The 17,647-nt window shown below is 33.2% G+C and overlaps 5 protein-coding genes across 6 annotated transcripts; 3 read left to right on the top strand and 2 right to left on the bottom strand.

Moving 5' to 3' along the window:
* Window positions 1-337: 337 nt before the first annotated feature.
* mRpS7 (mitochondrial ribosomal protein S7) lies at window positions 338-1,997 on the bottom strand. Of its 2 annotated transcripts, none has more exons than XM_053751380.1 (4): window positions 1,858-1,997; window positions 1,478-1,672; window positions 1,136-1,370; window positions 338-597 (listed from the first exon to the last, which is right to left on the bottom strand). In XM_053751380.1, the coding sequence occupies exons 1-4, from the start codon at window positions 1,923-1,925 to the stop codon at window positions 379-381; spliced, it is 717 nt and encodes a 238-aa protein (XP_053607355.1). In that variant the 5' UTR covers window positions 1,926-1,997; the 3' UTR covers window positions 338-378. The 2 variants fall into 2 exon arrangements, with proteins under 2 accessions (XP_053607355.1, XP_053607356.1); XM_053751381.1 differs by having other exon boundaries at window positions 462-597; window positions 1,110-1,370.
* A 2,120-nt stretch (window positions 1,998-4,117) lies between these two features.
* Polr1F (RNA polymerase I subunit F) lies at window positions 4,118-6,853 on the top strand. Its single transcript, XM_053751891.2, has 4 exons — window positions 4,118-4,448; window positions 4,733-4,924; window positions 5,080-5,232; window positions 6,115-6,853. Exons 1-4 carry the CDS (start codon window positions 4,270-4,272, stop codon window positions 6,458-6,460), a joined length of 870 nt encoding a protein of 289 aa, XP_053607866.1. The 5' UTR covers window positions 4,118-4,269; the 3' UTR covers window positions 6,461-6,853.
* A 1,180-nt stretch (window positions 6,854-8,033) lies between these two features.
* LOC128673689 (dual specificity mitogen-activated protein kinase kinase 4-like) lies at window positions 8,034-13,183 on the top strand. The gene is made up of 8 exons (XM_053751714.1): window positions 8,034-8,285; window positions 8,375-8,567; window positions 8,719-8,871; window positions 9,378-9,522; window positions 10,000-10,169; window positions 10,724-10,853; window positions 11,313-11,533; window positions 11,725-13,183. Exons 1-8 carry the CDS (start codon window positions 8,252-8,254, stop codon window positions 11,906-11,908), a joined length of 1,230 nt encoding a protein of 409 aa, XP_053607689.1. The 5' UTR covers window positions 8,034-8,251; the 3' UTR covers window positions 11,909-13,183.
* A 56-nt stretch (window positions 13,184-13,239) lies between these two features.
* Window positions 13,240-14,363, bottom strand: LOC128673691 (uncharacterized protein). The gene is made up of 2 exons (XM_053751715.2): window positions 13,917-14,363; window positions 13,240-13,596 (listed from the first exon to the last, which is right to left on the bottom strand). Exons 1-2 carry the CDS (start codon window positions 14,188-14,190, stop codon window positions 13,301-13,303), a joined length of 570 nt encoding a protein of 189 aa, XP_053607690.1. The 5' UTR covers window positions 14,191-14,363; the 3' UTR covers window positions 13,240-13,300.
* Window positions 14,364-14,978: 615 nt separating this feature from the next.
* On the top strand, window positions 14,979-17,629 carry LOC128673645 (uncharacterized protein). The gene is made up of 2 exons (XM_053751627.1): window positions 14,979-15,144; window positions 15,254-17,629. The coding sequence occupies exons 1-2, from the start codon at window positions 15,122-15,124 to the stop codon at window positions 17,610-17,612; spliced, it is 2,382 nt and encodes a 793-aa protein (XP_053607602.1). The 5' UTR covers window positions 14,979-15,121; the 3' UTR covers window positions 17,613-17,629.
* The last annotated feature ends 18 nt before the right edge of the window (window positions 17,630-17,647 follow it).

The raw sequence follows: 17,647 nt of genomic DNA, 5'->3' as shown, positions 1-17,647 counted from the left end.
TTTACCTACCTAGTAACATTCAGTATTTTTTTGTTCTAAGTACTGAAAGTATTGTATAAAAGTGGTTTTAAGTGAAGTTTTAAGCTTTTTATTCCATTTGTGACGTCACTTGAGCCCCCTACTATACCTACATGGAAAAATGTCCCTGAAATGTATACCCTATTCAAATTACAGCATTTGCAATTTTGTAATGAAAACTACAATGAGTTAAATTGATTCACAAATTCGTGTGGCACAAGAGGGATTCGACCCTGGGACTTTTCACACATAGTCTTCTTAACCCATTAGACCACCACAGGTTCGCTTTTGTATGATAGGTAACAATAATAACACACAATTTGATCAACTATACTTTATTACTAAAACATCTCTCTAAGACTATTGCCATCTGTAATGAGCATAAGCCCTATTAGCTTCACACTGCCTGTGCAAATCCTGCTTCCTTTTCACAACCTTTCCAGTATTGTTGGCTGCATCCAGAAGCTCTCTAGCAAATTGCTCTGGAAAATGTATTGTTCTGTCTTTGTCATTAGTTGCCTCTAAAAGCCATTTAATTGCTAAGAATAAAGACCTTTTTTCTGTAATAGGTCCTGGTACCTGAAAAAAAACAACAAATATTAGATTCACAACACAATATTGTTTCCCCATTGGAATTCTTGGAATAAATATAAAATATATTTTTAATATAATATAGATATAGTTCTTGTATGACAGTTTTAGTTACCATACTCCTCAGAAATGGCTAGACTGATTTTGATAAAATTTTATATGTATGTTCAATAGGTCTAAGAATAGGTTATCTATTTTGTATGACCCTAAGCAATAAGAGTGGTGCAAGGGAAACCGGGACGGGCCTCTAGTTTAACATAAATATAAAATTAAATAATTTCATACATTATTTGTGTTTTTTGATAGTAATTTTTTAAAACATATTCATAGCATAAATCTGATGAATGCTGAATATTACTTATTTTTTATAAAAACATGTCTGCATTAAACATTTTGGTACATATATGATATGCTGAATATAGTGTTTCTAATTATTGTGTTAATTAGTGTATTCTTAAAGTAAATGCATTTTATTTTGTTTTTATTTATTTTTAGCCCACCTGGTGTACTGATAATAACTGCATACCTGGTAAGTGATACCCCCTCTTTTAATAGGTGAGAGCTGTAACAAGGGTTTACAGTTGACTACAGCCAAGTGCAGAATCTCTTTGGGATTCAGCACTATCTTGGCTTTGTCCTCAGGTGTTGACGCAAGGTGGTATCTTTCAATCTGCCACCTTTTAATATTTTCAAATGCTTTTTCAACAAGACTTCGAGCCAATGTCTTTTTGCCCATCTCCATAACATGATTTATGACTTTGCTGCAAGCAAAACATTGTCTTATAAATAAATACTACTTTATGTTGTCTTGTGAATGCTCAAAAAATTGACAATGATTGGTCTTATGTGATAGACATACAATACTTACTTGACCAATGGGTCATGGTACACTGATGAAGTTTCATAAGATGCAGGTGGTTTAACTGGCACAGCAGCATATTTTGAAAGTTCTGATTTTTCAATTAAAAGAGCTTGATCTTCTTTTCTAAATATAGGGTTTTGAAAATAGTCTGGGAAACTAGTTGGTCTTGAATAGTTACACTTTTGTGCTGCTACGTACCACCTGAAAAACATTTCAAGAAATTATTACAAAATTAGTTACTAAATGCTCTATATTTTTAATGGAGTGTCCTGCAGGTCTGCCGCCTTATTCTGAAGAAGGCTCTGACGATGGTTGGCTTTCAAAAGGAAATTGCAAGAAGATTCCAGTGTGTAGGCATCAACTCAGTTTTGTCACAAAATATGCACCTCAAATAGATAGGATTCTGGCCAAAGCACTTTGAAAAGGTAAATAAACTATTTGATAACGTATTCATTTTGTGTATTATATAAAGTTTAAATTAAAAAACTTTTGTTTGACCGTATAATAAGTCCTAATTGGTCCTAACCTAAAAAGTCAAGATTTGACACTGACTGGTCGATCGATTCAGTGTTGCCACAATTTAGTTCTTATACGACTGCCCAAAGAAGTGTTATGTTTTAAGGGTTCATGTTTGTAGATATGTATGTGTGTGAGAGTCTTTATGCCAACATAACTCGGAAACGCCTTATTAGATATCGAAGTGTGAGGTATCATTAGATTTCTTTCATTATCGTTGGCAGCCTAAAATCAATATAACGGTAAGCTGCAAAAAAACGGGTTGCACTCCGGAAGTGCCGCCAGAAGTGATAACTTTATTATTAACGTTTTGCATTTTCGACGTCTTAAAAATTTTTGATCAGTGTCAATCAATTACGCGTCCTAACGCGAGTTTACCATCTTTACCCATTACAAAAAATGCACTATGCCGCTAAAGAAGTTTTCACTTCAAAAAATGTAGACCTACATTAATCGAGTGGGGTATCAAAATGAAGGTTTTTATAGGTGATCAACAAAAATATCTTCTATATTAGTTTTGTGTGAAAATTCGCTGATTTGGAGAAAGGAAGGCAAGGTTTTATAACATAGGTTATTACGCGACTGACTCCTATGTATAATAAAATAAAATGTTACACGTAGTTTTTAGTTTAATGAGAACAAAGACAGAAGAAAAACATGAATGAAAAAAAAGGTACTTACGTAAATACACATTTACGAGGGCCTTCTAAATCTATATTATTTATATTGTTAATATTCTTGGAAATTCTCGACAATTTTCTTTAGATCAGCCCGGTATGTCTTAACCCGATGAAAATTTTTAAGTTATAAATTTACAAGGAAAGGAAAAAATTTGATCCGCGCGGGGCTTTTTCTAAATTATTGAAGAATATATAGTATATTGAAAAAAAAATCCCTTGACGTCGGTACCCATTAAAACAACTTTCAGATTAACCTTAACCAATAATACCCTAAGGTAAGGTAAGTTTAGATTGCAGACAAAGAAAACCACAGGAAGAAACTATAGATTACGTACGTTTCGCTATAAGAGATGATGTGCATATTAATAGAAATACATGGAGGAAACGAAACAGAGCACTGAAATCTTTTGTCTCTCATCACGTGTCCGACCCAATCTGCCTGCTATACCACTTTATATAAAATAAGCTAATTGGACCGAAACGTTGTATGCACAGAGTTGTATGGAAATCTTCTATCTCATTTAATCAAATGAGATAGAAGATTTATTTATTTATTTATTTAAACGACGTCACGATAAACGAGTGTAATCGGCTTAAATAGTTTTCTTGGAGTGCGGTGCGGGCATGCTGGCAAGGGTGCCGTCTACCGTCGTCCCCCTCAACAAAACCACTCTGAATTAGCCCCTTGGCCCTTTCTCAATCTATTGAGGGCTCCGCGCGAGGCATAGGAATAGGGAGTAATACTGCACATTTATTACTGCACTGCCCGTTTAAAAATGCCCACCCGTTTGAACGTGGAGACGTAAAGAAGTAACAAATGTAATCACAAGCAAACAAATCTAAAACAACATGGTTTGGAAAATTAACAAATTAAATTATAATAAAAAAATAATAACTTATTTGTGAAAAGTGATTCCATCTTTTGTTAGACTGGACTTAGAGCACACTTTCCACACCATTTCACAGCGCAATACGGCATCATTGTTTTGATATTATTTTAAATTCCAAGCAAACTGACTCAGCCTTCGTTTCGATGCTCGCCGGCGGTATAGCCAAAAAAAAGGGCCGGACCCGATCTTATGTAGTGTCACGACATAAGCTTGGCGAGCGATTGGATATGCCGGTGATGCGCGGTCTTTTAAGATTCAAGGTCTGTGGCCGTATCCCATAGTTTTCAAAGTTTTTTATCTTACGGAAAACTATTTTTCCCAATATTTCGGCACCTGAATATGCTACATTGTTGTATATTTTCACAAACGAATGTTTACATAATGAAAGGATTAATAAAGTACTCTAAAATAAACGTTTTAATCGACATAGCAAAAGGCGGCAAAGCTTTTGTGTACCTAACATACAGTGCTGTTCTCTGGTGAGATAAATGTGCTAATACTCCCTATTTGTCATCAATGACATTGCCTCATATGTGTCATCTCTTTAAGTATCTCTTGTCTATGAATTCTATTCTATGTTGATCGATTGAAAATAAAATACAATGTGACAAAGTCAAACAAAATTGCATTTCGAACTGGTTATTTTTAGAATTTAATTGATAAAGACGATGAGAATACATGTATTAGGATAAAATTGAATGCGTCTGCGAATATGACAACTATCATAAAATTTGAACTCAAAGAGCTCCGAAAGTTAGCAAACGACAAGGATTCCTGTGTTATTGAGAAAAAAGTGACTCAAAATCTAGCACTTCAGCCTTGGTGTCTTGGAAACCTAAAGGAATCTATAAAGAATTTGCTAGATTATAAGATAGGCAAATATGACAAAGAGTAAGTAAAAATATAAAACCTAAATTCAGGTGTAAAAAAATATTGCATACAAACAATCACAATTTCACATTTTATAATATTAGTATGCATCTAACCATACCAATTTTTATATGCATGTTGATATGACCAATCACCTATCTGGTGTTTGGGTTCATGTCCCTAACCAGGAATAGATGGATAATACCGCAGTTGGTCATAGCAGACAAAAAGTACATTCATTTCATTTGAGTTACTGAAAAGCTCTTTAAATTCATGTATTATATTGGCATTACAATATATTTCAGGTTCAATGGAATCCTCCTAAGTTACAAAAATCTCAACATATTGCAAAATATTGGATCAATAAGAAATGATAATGCTGACATAAACTTTCAAGTACAGGCCGATTATTTTATATTTCGCCCTTACGTGGGGGCAATGTTAAAAGGTGTTGTTAACAGGAAGAGTCACACACATTTAGGAATTTTAGTACATAGGTACTAAATATAACCACATAAAATTAGTAATTTAAATGAAATATTTATATAAAAGTAGTAACTTTTCATTTTATATCTAATAAACTATAATTTCTCCTACTTTCATGAAAAAAATTTCATTTCATTATTTCAAATTTCATTTTCATTTATTTCAGAGTTTTCAATGTAGTTATACCACGACCTACTGAAGAACCAGGCAATAAGTGGATAGGAATGTCTGTTCATGAAGGCCAACCCATTGCATTTCGTGTTGTTGTTCTAGATTTATATGGAGCCCTTCCGTATATTAGAGGAGAGTTAGATGAAAGGTAAGTAACTGAACACACATATTGCAGTACTTTGACCATGTTTCCAAATGTGGAAATGGACGTAATAGAGTGGCTTGTTGTGCAAGGAAAAGTGGAGGGAACCACCATCTGCGCTGGACCAACCAAGTAAAATTCGCAGTTGGAAACCGAGTGTCAGATCGACATTGTGCAAACAGAGGGAGATGGGGAGATCATAAAGAAAGCTGTGTCCGTGGTCCAATGTGACCATGACCGCTCTGCCAAGAGCGAAATGACAGAGTAAGAAGTAATTGAAAAAAAAAATTGTAAAATATTTGAAAATCAAGTCAAGAAAATTAAGCATCTTTAAAGATAGGTGCACACCACATGCATCTTTTTCTGCACAGTATTGTGACTGGCTAAGCACTTTTTGAATACAGGCTGCGTTTACACCAGCCTTTAAAATACAAATTCAAAATTCAAATTCAAATTCAAATCATTTATTCAGAAATTAGACCTTCACAGGCACTTTTTCTCGTCAATCTTTAAATTTATAGTTATTTCTCACAAGCTAGAAACTACTGGCATTTCGGAACGACCACTGCTGAGAAGAAATGCCGAAAGAAACTCATTTGAACAGTGTTGGTCCCTATCATGCCAGATCGGCTTACCATTATTGTTTCTTACAAAAAAATTTTTTTTTCTTTTCTTTCTAATAATATATAAAAGTACATAATGTACATAGTCAAAAGGTATATCAAAACAGGTTATGATTGTGATCCGAGTGCTGATTATAATATATATATATATATATATATATATATATATATATATATATATATATATCATTTCCAAAATGAGATCAGATCTGTTGCATATGGAATTGGGCAAGTAGATGTTAATTTGAAGTTATTTTCATTTCAGATTTATAAAGCTGGGACTTGATGGACATGATGATATTTTAGATAATACACTAAATGTGAACTATGTGGATTTTGAGAAAACTAAACCATTTTCTCAAAAGCAAGGAGGAGATGGATTACCTGAATCATCCTCTAAAAATATACCAAGAATGAACAATAAGCAACAGCTTTCTAATAGATATGCCAAAACAAATGGAAAGCCCATTCCGGACAAAAATAAAATTACTGAAAAAGATACTGTCTCTGTAGAAAAGGACAAATATAAAAGGCAGATTAAAGTATTCGAAACAGAATCAAAACAGCAAGAATCAAATTCCAAATCTAAGAAACATAAAAAAGACATTTAATAAGTCTATTAATGGATTTGAAAGGCAGTCGGATAATTATTGTCCCTTTTCATGCATATCAAATAGTATTAAATATGTACCATATGTTCATACATGTTTAGGTTCTTATTTATACATCAAAAATATTAACACTGATGGTTTTAAATGCCTTCAAATCGTTATTTCTGTTTATGTATAAAAATTCATGACATGTATTGGTACCAATGTTTTACTGAAATGCAATAACATTAATAACAAACAGAATACCTATTATTATAACAAATTGTGCAGATCAGATACTCATAAAGTCCAGTGTAATTTTCAGTATCATGTTGGGTGCCAAATGTTATGAATTTTAAAAATTTATTTTATATGTTTTCAGAATTATATTTTAATTATACATTTAATTCTTGATTCTATTTTATTTATTTACATTCTTCTGAGTAAACCAAACCAGTAAATTCCTTTAAACCGGTTTCTCTATATCTTCTATCAAAGAAAAAAATACAAAGATTATTTTGCTCTTTATACAGCAACCAAGACGTATGGTGGAAATGAAGAAAATTACTAATTTGCGAAAAGAAAATATTTTGATGACATTAACGAGCAGGGAAGGGGTCGTCCATTATTCACGTGAAACTTGGGAGGGGTTCAGAAAAAATCAAAAAATACCACCCCACGTCTACTAAAATAAGACTAAAATCCATCTTTGGAGATCCATTGATGGATATTTTTGCACTCAACTATGTCCACTTTGACAAGGTTTGTAGTAAGACATCACGTGTACCTATTTATTTTTCCTTAAACGCGCGATTTGTAAAGCGAAAGTGGCGTGTAGTATTTTTATACCTGTCTGACAATTTAATTCACTACATGTACATGTAGTACCTAAAAATACACGTGATTTTGGTAAAGGGACGGAGGTTAAAAATGCAAAGGTTAAAAAGGACATCACGATTAATAACGGCCCTAAAGGAGCACATGTGCGTGTGGTCTGAGGGCCCACTTCTTGAAATTCTATGAAATTATGCTTGGGATTTAGTGAACATCTTGAAATAAGATTTTGTGAAAGCCAAATAAGCGAGTGTACATTTAGTTGTAGTATGTTTTACGAAAGGCCCTCAGTCCTCATAGTGTCGTCTGAGGGCCCACCTGTATCCTCGACCTCAAAAACTATACATGCTACAGATAAAGTTTTTACCCCAAAGTCTAAGGTTTTGCATTACAAAATTTGTGAAAACAACATATTATAGTTAAACACTGTCCTATATTATACAATCTTCGTTTGAAATTGGCCCTCAGACCGCACGTTCGTCAAATTTTCCAAGCTGACGATAAGTTTTCGGCTTATTGTTATTATTTTGAAAATTTGGACCCTCAGTTCTCCACTTTTTGATATTTCTCGTTATTTCTAGTTAACGACGAAACATACAAGAAATACAAAAAAGGCATCTTTTTGTGAAACTTGTGAAACCAATTGATGTAGTTAGTTATTGGGAAGAATTAAGATTCAGTTATAATTTCATAATTATTAAAATCGACTTATTCTCTTTGCGTATGATGAAAGAGAGGGCAACATTGGTTGGACAAACTGTCAAACGTTGTCGTCGTTGGCCGTCGCCTGCCGATGTAATTTTCTGAATAGGTACCTACAATACAATGCTTACATTTACGGCTACTTCATTGTTGTTTAGTATGAAAACGTGACCAAATTTATCGTTTTAACGTTCAAATGGATCATTTGGAAAAAATCACATACACCAAAGATTAGTGAAAATAAATTGAAACGTATTTATTACTGTAAGACTAAAAATGTCGAGGAATGGCGAATTGACATCAAATCAAGGTAAAAGCTACAGCCAATGTTGTCGTTAGCCATCCTACTTGTTCTGTTACATTAAATATATGTAAACAAGAGACTATATTATTTTTTAGGTCCTAGCCGACCAAATATGCCTAGGCCAGACTTGAATTTATTTAATTCAGAAAAACGCAAAGTATTGGAATTACCATTAGGAGGAACATCAGGTGATGGTGCTGCATTTATGCCGTTTTCTGCTAATAGTTCTACCCAGAAACCACGAGTGCCATCTCGTACTATCAGAGATGTACTGCCTGAGAATACAAGGTAAATGTTTGTCTGTGCAGGTACTGTGATAATTTGACTGCTAGAACTTAGCTTCAAGTGCATTCTATCTGCTGGAATGGTAATAATCAGCAATTAATTGTCTATTGTGTTTTAGTTTTCTGTGTTCAATAACTATGTGTTTATCTTACAGAGACAGATGTCGAATTTATCCATCCATGCAATCTTCAGGCAAGTTACAGTTATCTGCAACAGAAATATATGATTTCACAGCAGACGACCTCCAAGATTTGGGTGAAATAGGCCGAGGTGCATTTGGAGCAGTCAATAAAATGGTTCACCGAAAGTAAGTGCCCAAACTAGTGTAAACATTTCGCGAAATTGTTCCTTCTTTTCCAGTGTGTTATTTCTAACACTGGTCAGATTTTATTAAAGTCGTCTAAAGGCATCTGACATGACTTTTATGATTACCTTGCAATTTATTCTGGGCCATATGGACTGTTTTGAAAGTAAATAAAAGGCTATCAAAATTTCGGGAAACCAAAATTAGGCAGTACTAAATGTAGCTTGGTGCACAACATTTTTTGGAATATTTTTATCTTAAATATCTTAAACAAAAATATTTCATAAAATGTTGTGCACCAAGCTACATTTTGAAATACAAAAAATTAGTGGACCTAATATAGACCCTTTATCAATCAAGATTACAAATGTAATCAATTACACTCAACACTTGCAAATAATCCAATTTGCATTTTTATATTTGTGTGGAAAGGTCTTGTTTATCATATTTGCGTAATTTCTCACTTTGCTTATTTGAATTATGTAGGTAGCATGTTTATTTTATTATAGGACTAACCGAGTAATGGCTGTTAAACGCATTCGCTCAACTGTTGATGAAAAGGAGCAAAACCAGTTATTAATGGACTTAGAAGTAGTCATGAAGAGTAATGAGTGTCCCTACATTGTTGAGTTTTATGGAGCTTTATTTAAGGAAGTAAGTTGTACTTTCTTCTTCTGCACTATGACAGACGGCTTTAGACTTAGTACTGACGTCAGAATGACTTATATTTAATCCTAAACTTAAAAATAATTGCAGTTTATAGTTGAAATTATAATATTTCATCATTATACTTACAACAATGATATGTGCCTTGTTTTCGATAATATAATGTTATAAAACATTTCAACTATTCTCCAGCTGGAATATAGAGGTCAGGAAATCAAATCAAATGAACTCAAAACATGAAGCGGCACAATCCAAAAAACAACAAAACCTAGTAAAACTATAATTGCAGCAATACTATTAATATTGTTTGTATTATTGTGTGAAGTGTTACTTCACCATTGTAGTGATACTTGAAATAAAGGTTTTTATTCTATGTGTTCAAGACTTAGGGCACAACCCAAAGTAAAGCTTATTTAATTTTATTATATTACTACAAAACATTTCAAATTTGTCTTTTATCTGCAGGGTGACTGCTGGATCTGTATGGAATTAATGGATACTTCATTAGATAAATTTTACAAGTTCATATGTGAGAGGATGCAAACTCGAATACCAGAAAATATTATAGCTAAAATTACTTTGGCTACTGTCAAAGCTTTAAACTATTTAAAAGAAAAACTTAAAATAATACATAGGTAAGTGCAAACTATGTATAAACTTGTATTAGGTACCTATATAATTTCCCAAGGGAACATTACTTTTTCCATTATTATACCCTATACCATTCTCTATTCTCGTAACTACATATATGTATGAGAAATTAAAGTTTTTACAAAAATGTCATTTTCGACAAGCATTTATTGTTGTCAGGGAGATCTTATTACATTCAATGTATGACAAAAACAGTAGTCCGTGCAGTAAACCATTGAGGAGTTGAAGTCTCATCTGAAGCTCCTAGGTGAACCATCAGGTCATGCTTATCATAATAATGCATTGTCACCCAAACTAAATGTTTGTACAGAACTTCAGCTCAATTGGATGAAGATATCTGCTTCAAAATTGAGTTGAAAGATTCCACAGATGGATCTCTTTCATCTGAGCATTTTCCCGGTTCATCTTCAGCTGTTGAGTCTTGGGATTCATAGTCCAGAAAAAATAATTCATATTGTATAATAATAATCAAATATAAAACTTGCTTATTTTTCCCATTTTCATGTACACAAAATAAAATGATGTTTGTTTTTAATAGAGACGTAAAGCCGTCTAACATATTGTTAGACAGGAGAGGAAACATCAAGTTGTGTGACTTTGGTATATCTGGCAAGCTTGTTGATTCAATAGCACGAACTCGAGATGCTGGCTGCAGGCCTTATATGGCGGTGAGTACATAGTTTATTATTATTTTAGTCCTTACAAATCTGAATTAAGGTAATAAATAGTACATGCCAAGTGTATTACCATGGAGCCTTCAAAAAGAATTAATATTAATTTGTCATGTAGTCTGTATTAATTGCCTGTTTGAAATGGTACAACATGCTGTACCAATTGATTATAAAAAAAATCTAATTACTTATTCGAATTTTTACTACCTTATAAACAGATTGCATTGTTTACAAATTTTGTAAACATTATATTTTTGTTATTGTAAATCTTTTTGGTAGGGCATAGCTAAGTTCATACTTTATTCCACAATGATTTAAATTAATGAATTTAAACAATAAGGAAAAAGTACTGGAACAAGAAAAAAATATCTCATTATTTAAATTTATTTTCCAAATCATGTGTAACATGCTTATACCGATATAAAATAGAATTATGAAATAATGTTTGAATTACAGCCAGAAAGAATTGACCCTGGACGTGCGAGAGGCTATGACGTGCGGTCTGATGTGTGGTCTCTCGGCATCACTCTGATGGAGGTGGCCACCGGCGCCTTCCCCTACCCGCGCTGGGGCTCCGTCTTCGAGCAACTGCAGCAAGTGGTGCAAGGAGACCCGCCGCGTCTCACCAACAATAATAACGTATTCTCCAACAATTTCGTTGAGTTTGTCAACACTTGGTGAGTCTTTTTTTAAGCAGTTTTATTTTCACTTGATTATATTCACTACAGGATATGCGATGAGCTGGGAAGTTGTATGGAAATGTTCTATCCCATTTGGCTATGCTAGTTCGTTGTCTTAGTTTTCTTCGTCTTTTTCATATTAGTATGATTGTAGTTCCAAGTTTAATAGTGATATTTTCTTATTACAGCCTTATCAAGGAAGAAACTCAACGTCCAAAATACAACAAGTTGTTGGAGAGCCCATTCATAAAAGGCATCGACCAAAGCAGGGTCGACGTCGCCGCGTATGTGTGTGAAGTCCTCGACGCTATGGAACGCAACGGAGTAAGTCCCTTCACCACAGACCAACCAGCACAGGCGTGGGTGGAATAATCAGTCAATAAGAAAATATTTTGTGCAAAACTGTTCATACACCTTTTATTGTTACATTTATTAGTTTGTATAACTGAAAACACTTGTACACACGTTTGATGATTGTTAGTGTCTATGTTGACTGGCTTGCCTCCTAATCATACATGCTGTGACGTCATTACTATAGAAAGAGTCGTAACTTTACTGTAAGTACTATATGGAACGTTTTATTATATGTTAGAACAAGTAGGACAATTCTCTAAATCTTTATCTTGAAGTTTTTATTATGAATAATGACACAAAAATAATATACATCTACATAAGATTTTCAAATAATTTCATGTTGTTCAAATAATTTATCAATTGGTTAATTTACTATGACATTATTTGAAGCTGATGTATTATCAGTGGAAATCTAAATAATTACTGCAACTGTTAATTTACTTAAAAAAGTTACTTTTGCAATTGTACTTGTATCATAATATTCTGGGATTCTATATTTATGGTTAAACATGCCAAACACTGTGTTCACCCTAACATCCTGTATAAGCACAAATAGTAAGGTATTGCTACTCCTGTGGTCACTGATCGGAAATTAATAATTAGATAAATATTTATTGCTGCTCAGTTTCTTTACGAAAACGAGGCCTGAAGGCTTAATAACCTTTAATATTAAATCTTCTAAAATATTCTTGTATTTTTTTCGTGTTCTTTTCTGGCCATCAAATTTATAACTATTATAACTAAATTATAACCTTTGTCTTAATAAATATTGTTGTGTGATATTGTCTCATAATGGCAGTTTCCACACATAAAACATTTTTTGTGTGAAATAAATATTATATTAAATTGAACATACATAATAAAAAATGGCTAATTTGAAGTACCAATAGTAATGTATTGCTATTAAGCTAGAGAAAATAATCTTCAAAAATTAGGCCAGCCAAGCAAGCCAAGACATCGAGCTACAAGTTTACAAACTTGGTAACTTGTGTCAACCCATAAGATAATCTTTACCATCATGTTTTCATGTCCTTTTATACCACTTCCTTAATCCTACTTCTTACTTCGTCGTGATTGACAGAATTGTTGTAGGTAATTTTATAAATTTGTAAATAATGACAAGATTAAACAATAAATAAATGACGTAACAATTTTTCCATGAAAAAGTAGTTGAAATGGCAGGCAAATGGAAAATATATAATAAGCATATTTGCAAATGAATTTCGCAATATGAAATATAAATATTGTTCTTAGTACTATTGTATATTTTAAGAATAGAATATGATAAATTAGTACTATTTTGTTTTATTAATTCCATTTATCACCATTAGTTCTAAATTAAAAGCAGATTCCTGTTGAAATTGTTTAATAACAAACAGTAAAATTATTTATATTTACAATTATGTCTACTTATTCTAAGACTTTACCAATTTTGTTAGAATTGAAAACTTTACCAAATTTAATTAACAGCTTGTATTTTGTTCCATTGGTCAACTGAGGTGTTAAATAAACAGCATCCATTGTCTTTGGTGGCAGTTCAAGGAGAGGTATCCAGTCATCAGTATTTATGATGCTATCTTTTCTTTTACCCCAGAAATCAACAGAGGATATTTTTATTTTATTATTATCTTCACTGATGTAAAGAAATCCTATAACATTATGAAAAGGCCAGGTAACAAGAGACAATACTGCTCCTGCCGTCAAACCTGTAAAGAAAGAACTGTTGTGTTTATAGGACACTTGTTTATGCCTGCAGTTGGACAGAGACAAGAATCAAAGCATTTATTCAAACATTGAACTTCACACTTTTTACTAGTTAGTAAATATAACCAAGTTAACCAGTTGGTTGATTATGGTAATGATTATTGTGGAAAATCGTAAAAGCAAGGCAGGGATATTTAAAAGATTGTGTAGTGGCTCCAACGTCATTCAACTCCACTCCATGGCAGGGAAAAAATAAAACATTAGGATGAACAAGACTAAAATTTTAGACATTATTTACTTATCAATAATAGAGATGGCTTACCAACATATGCAGTGGATAAAAATGTGCTGTGAGGTACTATATTAACTACTTCTAATAAGCCACATAAAGGTAATGCTACGGACGATCCAATAAAATGATAAACTTTTAACCTATTTAAAATAGCGATATATTTTATAGAAGGCAGCGAATAGACTGTTTCAAACTTATTTTCTTGTTCCGCCGGGCATTTCGAAACACCTCTCACGAAATAATCACTGAATTTTATGTGGTTTATGTACAATCTGTTATATCGTAATATTTGGGTTATCGACATAGTGAAGGAAATTTTCTGATATTTCTCAGTAATATTTAATACATATTAGTTTAAATTTTATTAAAATATTATTATTTATTTTTAAGCTGAGAATATTGGATGAATTAACGAAAGATAACCTACAATCAGTTTTACGTTATAAAAAATGTACTCTGTGGTTTTACGCTATTTTAACGACATGACGTGAGATCATGACTAATGACGTTATAATAGGGCATATTACGCAAAGCTTAGTACAGATGGCGCCACTGGTACAACTAAGGACGAAAAATACCTTCTACGCTATCGTGGTGCGAGTTTTAAGGAAAAAGGAAGGATTTAGTGGATTATCCCGAAAATTATAACACTATTGTACATACATACATCAAAAATGCGCAGAACCCTTTCTAAATCTATGAAATATACCTACATGGCGTAAAACTATGCACACGATGAGGAATAAAATTTAAACAGTCTCGTTTCTTGTTTTCAATATTCTGTGAGTTTCATATTTCATATGAGCGAAACGAAGATGTATGAATGAATGTAGACATTGTTACATTTTCGTTTCGTACATCTTAGTTTATAAAATATAACTTAAGTTATATTATACTAAGTAGTAAAATATAACGAGTTATATTTTACAAAATACAATAGTTCTGTATCTCCGCCGCCTTGGGCAGGATCTGACCCGCGCGCCCCCTTTCTAAATCCATAGGCAGGATAACTGTCCTGTCTGTATGAATGCACACCACGGAGCCAGCACAGCACCATTAGCTACAGTGACAAAAAAAAAATAAAATTGTGACACTGACATGAAACAATAAGCTGTACGATCGTTAAAATAGAAAATGTTCTCTGTAAATATAAACATGTGCTTTTAAAAATTTATTAAATTTTAAATGTAAAGCTGAGTAATTACGATTTGATGGAATAATAAAAATTAGCCATCATGACAAATGTATTAAAAGAAATGTAAGTACCTAAATATATTTGTTATTCACAAAATATGTAAGTATGTATGTGTATCCTTAATTTTACGTAAAATACTGTTTTATTTATAGTTTTCCTTTTTATATTCCAGTTATGAGAAAACAGCGGAATACACCGCCTTTTATACTGGTGGAGATATACAGTGGTCAGTAGATGGGGCTAATCTGCTTTGCCAATGTGATGATATGATCAAGGTAATTGATGTCAATACACTTTCTACTAGTCTAGTCATTGGCGACCCCGGTGAAGATGCAGAGAGTGACCAAATTTATACTTTTCTAATGTCTTACAACAATGAATCAGTTGTGTCTGCACATAAAAGTGGCCTAATGAAACTTTGGGATCGAACTTCAGGCAAACAGCTGAAGGTTTGGCGATCTGGCCACAAAGGGCCAGTAGCTCGATTAGCATTTGATTCAAACAATGAAAGCCTGGCTTCTGGGGGCTCTGATGGCAATATCAGATTATGGGATCTCTCCCATCATACCTGTACAAGCAGTTTGAGAGGTGCTATGGGAGTCTTTACTGTATTGATATACCACCCGGATCCTTCAAAAGAATTAATATTTGGAGCAGCAGATGATACAAAGATTAGGTCATGGAATTCTAAAAATGGAAAGGAAAGTGGGATATATTCTGGTCATTTCAGTAAAGTTACATCATTACAGTTTACTTCAGATGGTGAGCATATGGTGAGTTCAGGCAGGGACAGGGTACTAATCTTATGGAAATTGAATGAAAGCAAAGCTTTGAGGGTAATACCTGTGTATGAAAGTATAGAGTCTACTGTACTTTTGCCTCCTTCATTTAAAATACCACATTTCACAAAAAAATTGGAGACTGATGGCATTTATGTTGCATGTGCAGGAGAAAAAGGGGTGGTAAAAATTTGGAACATGCATATGAGTCGTTTGATGTATGAACAAAACAATAGTTTGGTGTCTCCTGCATCTGAAGAGGGTGGCCTTGCTGTCACACACTTGCTGTACAATCAGGCTCGAAATATGTTATCTGTGGTCACTGTAGATCATAATATAATTATACATGATTTGGAAACCTTTGGTTGTATGAAGCAAATGATTGGTTTTACTGATGAAGTGCTGGATATTATATTTATAGGTAAAGATGAAGCCCATATTGTTGTAGCCACAAATAGTAGAGATTTAAAGTATTATGAGTTAGATAGTATGAATTGTCAAATATTAAAAGGTCATACAGATATTGTTTTATCCATGGCTGCATTTCCAACTAAGCCTGAAGTTTTTGTGTCATCAGCTAAAGATAATTCCGTGAGAATTTGGATACAAGATACTACCAAAATTGTCAAATGCATAGGTGTTGGAACAAGGCATACTGCATCAGTGGGATCTGTGTATGCATCTCAAACATCCTCAAACTTTTTTACATCAGTCAGCCAAGATAATTGTTTGAAAGTTTGGACTGTTCCAACTGATTTAGATAATTGTGAGCAGCAAATAAAATCTAGTTACACTGAGCTGGCACATAACATGGATATTAACTGTGTTGCTATTTCACCCAATGATAAAATTATTGCCACTGGTTCTCAAGATAAGACAGCAAAATTGTGGACGGAAGATTTAGCATTATTAGGAATTCTAAAAGGCCACAGGAGAGGGGTGTGGTGTGTTAAATTTTCACCTGTTGATCAAGTTGTGATGACTTCTTCTGCTGATTGTTCCATTAAACTTTGGTCAATTGCAGATTTGAGTTGTTTAAAAACATTTGAAGGCCATGAGAGTTCAGTGTTAAAGGTAGAGTTTCTTAGTAGAGGTCAGCAAATTATTTCAAGTGGTGCTGATGGGCTTTTGAAATTGTGGAATATCAAATCTTCTGATTGCAAAATGTCATTAGACAACCATGATGGCAAAATTTGGTCTTTGGCTGTTAAAAAAGATGAATCTGTGCTTGTAACTGGAGGGTCTGATTCAAAATTAGTGACACTTAAAGACGTGACTATAGAACGACGGGAAAAACTTGCCAAGGAACGAGAACAACAGATTTTGCAAGAACAAGAGTTAAATAATTTATTACATGACAAAAAAATGGTAAAAGCTTTGAAACTGGCGCTGCGTATGGAGAGACCATTACATGTTTTAAAGATTGTGAATGAAGTTCTAAAGTCAGGAACTGATAAGCTATATGACACACTTAAAGAAATCAATAACACCCAAAAAGAAACACTGCTGAAGTTTGCTGCCGAGTGGAACACAAATAATAAGAACTGTCATGCTGCACAAATAGTTTTTAATATCTTATCGCCAGAAATAATATCTGGTAACTTGAAACTACCAGCCTTAGCCAGTTTTATTGAAGGTGCTCTGCCGTACAGTGAAAGACATTTTGAAAGATTGACCAATTTATTGCAAGACTTAAATTTTATTACATACACTGTAAACTGTATGCAACCCCACTCTATAAATAATCAATAAAAAATATTTAAGGCTAATTTGTTTTTCTTGTCGTG

Source organism: Plodia interpunctella, chromosome 11 (genome assembly GCF_027563975.2).
Source record: "Plodia interpunctella isolate USDA-ARS_2022_Savannah chromosome 11, ilPloInte3.2, whole genome shotgun sequence".
Classification (NCBI taxonomy): domain Eukaryota; kingdom Metazoa; phylum Arthropoda; class Insecta; order Lepidoptera; family Pyralidae; genus Plodia; species Plodia interpunctella.
The sequence above is the reverse complement of the archived record's forward strand: the minus strand, read 5'-3'. Positions and strand labels throughout refer to the sequence as shown.

Excerpts from the sequence above, each read along its gene's own strand:
- LOC128673689 (XM_053751714.1), top strand. The coding sequence starts at position 8,252 with ATGTCGAGGAATGGCGAATTGACATCAAATCAAG. Across the intron at positions 8,286-8,374 it reads CGAATTGACATCAAATCAAG|GTCCTAGCCGACCAAATATG; the intron begins GTAAAAGCTACA and ends ATTATTTTTTAG. Across the intron at positions 8,568-8,718 it reads GTACTGCCTGAGAATACAAG|AGACAGATGTCGAATTTATC; the intron begins GTAAATGTTTGT and ends TTTATCTTACAG.
- LOC128673691 (XM_053751715.2), bottom strand. The coding sequence starts at position 14,190 with ATGTCGATAACCCAAATATTACGATATAACAGATTGTACATAAACCAC. Across the intron at positions 13,597-13,916 it reads TTTATCCACTGCATATGTTG|GTTTGACGGCAGGAGCAGTA; the intron begins GTAAGCCATCTC and ends CTTTCTTTACAG.
- mRpS7 (XM_053751380.1), bottom strand. The coding sequence starts at position 1,925 with ATGAATACGTTATCAAATAGTTTATTTACCTTTTCAAAGTGCTTTGGC. Across the intron at positions 1,673-1,857 it reads CAGAATCCTATCTATTTGAG|GTGGTACGTAGCAGCACAAA; the intron begins GTGCATATTTTG and ends AATGTTTTTCAG. Across the intron at positions 598-1,135 it reads GAGGGGGTATCACTTACCAG|GTACCAGGACCTATTACAGA; the intron begins GTATGCAGTTAT and ends GTTTTTTTTCAG.
- LOC128673645 (XM_053751627.1), top strand. The coding sequence starts at position 15,122 with ATGACAAATGTATTAAAAGAAAT. Across the intron at positions 15,145-15,253 it reads ACAAATGTATTAAAAGAAAT|TTATGAGAAAACAGCGGAAT; the intron begins GTAAGTACCTAA and ends TTTATATTCCAG.
- Polr1F (XM_053751891.2), top strand. The coding sequence starts at position 4,270 with ATGACAACTATCATAAAATTTGAACTCAAAGAGCTCCGAAAGTTAGCA. Across the intron at positions 4,925-5,079 it reads TTAGGAATTTTAGTACATAG|AGTTTTCAATGTAGTTATAC; the intron begins GTACTAAATATA and ends CATTTATTTCAG. Across the intron at positions 5,233-6,114 it reads AGAGGAGAGTTAGATGAAAG|ATTTATAAAGCTGGGACTTG; the intron begins GTAAGTAACTGA and ends TTTTCATTTCAG.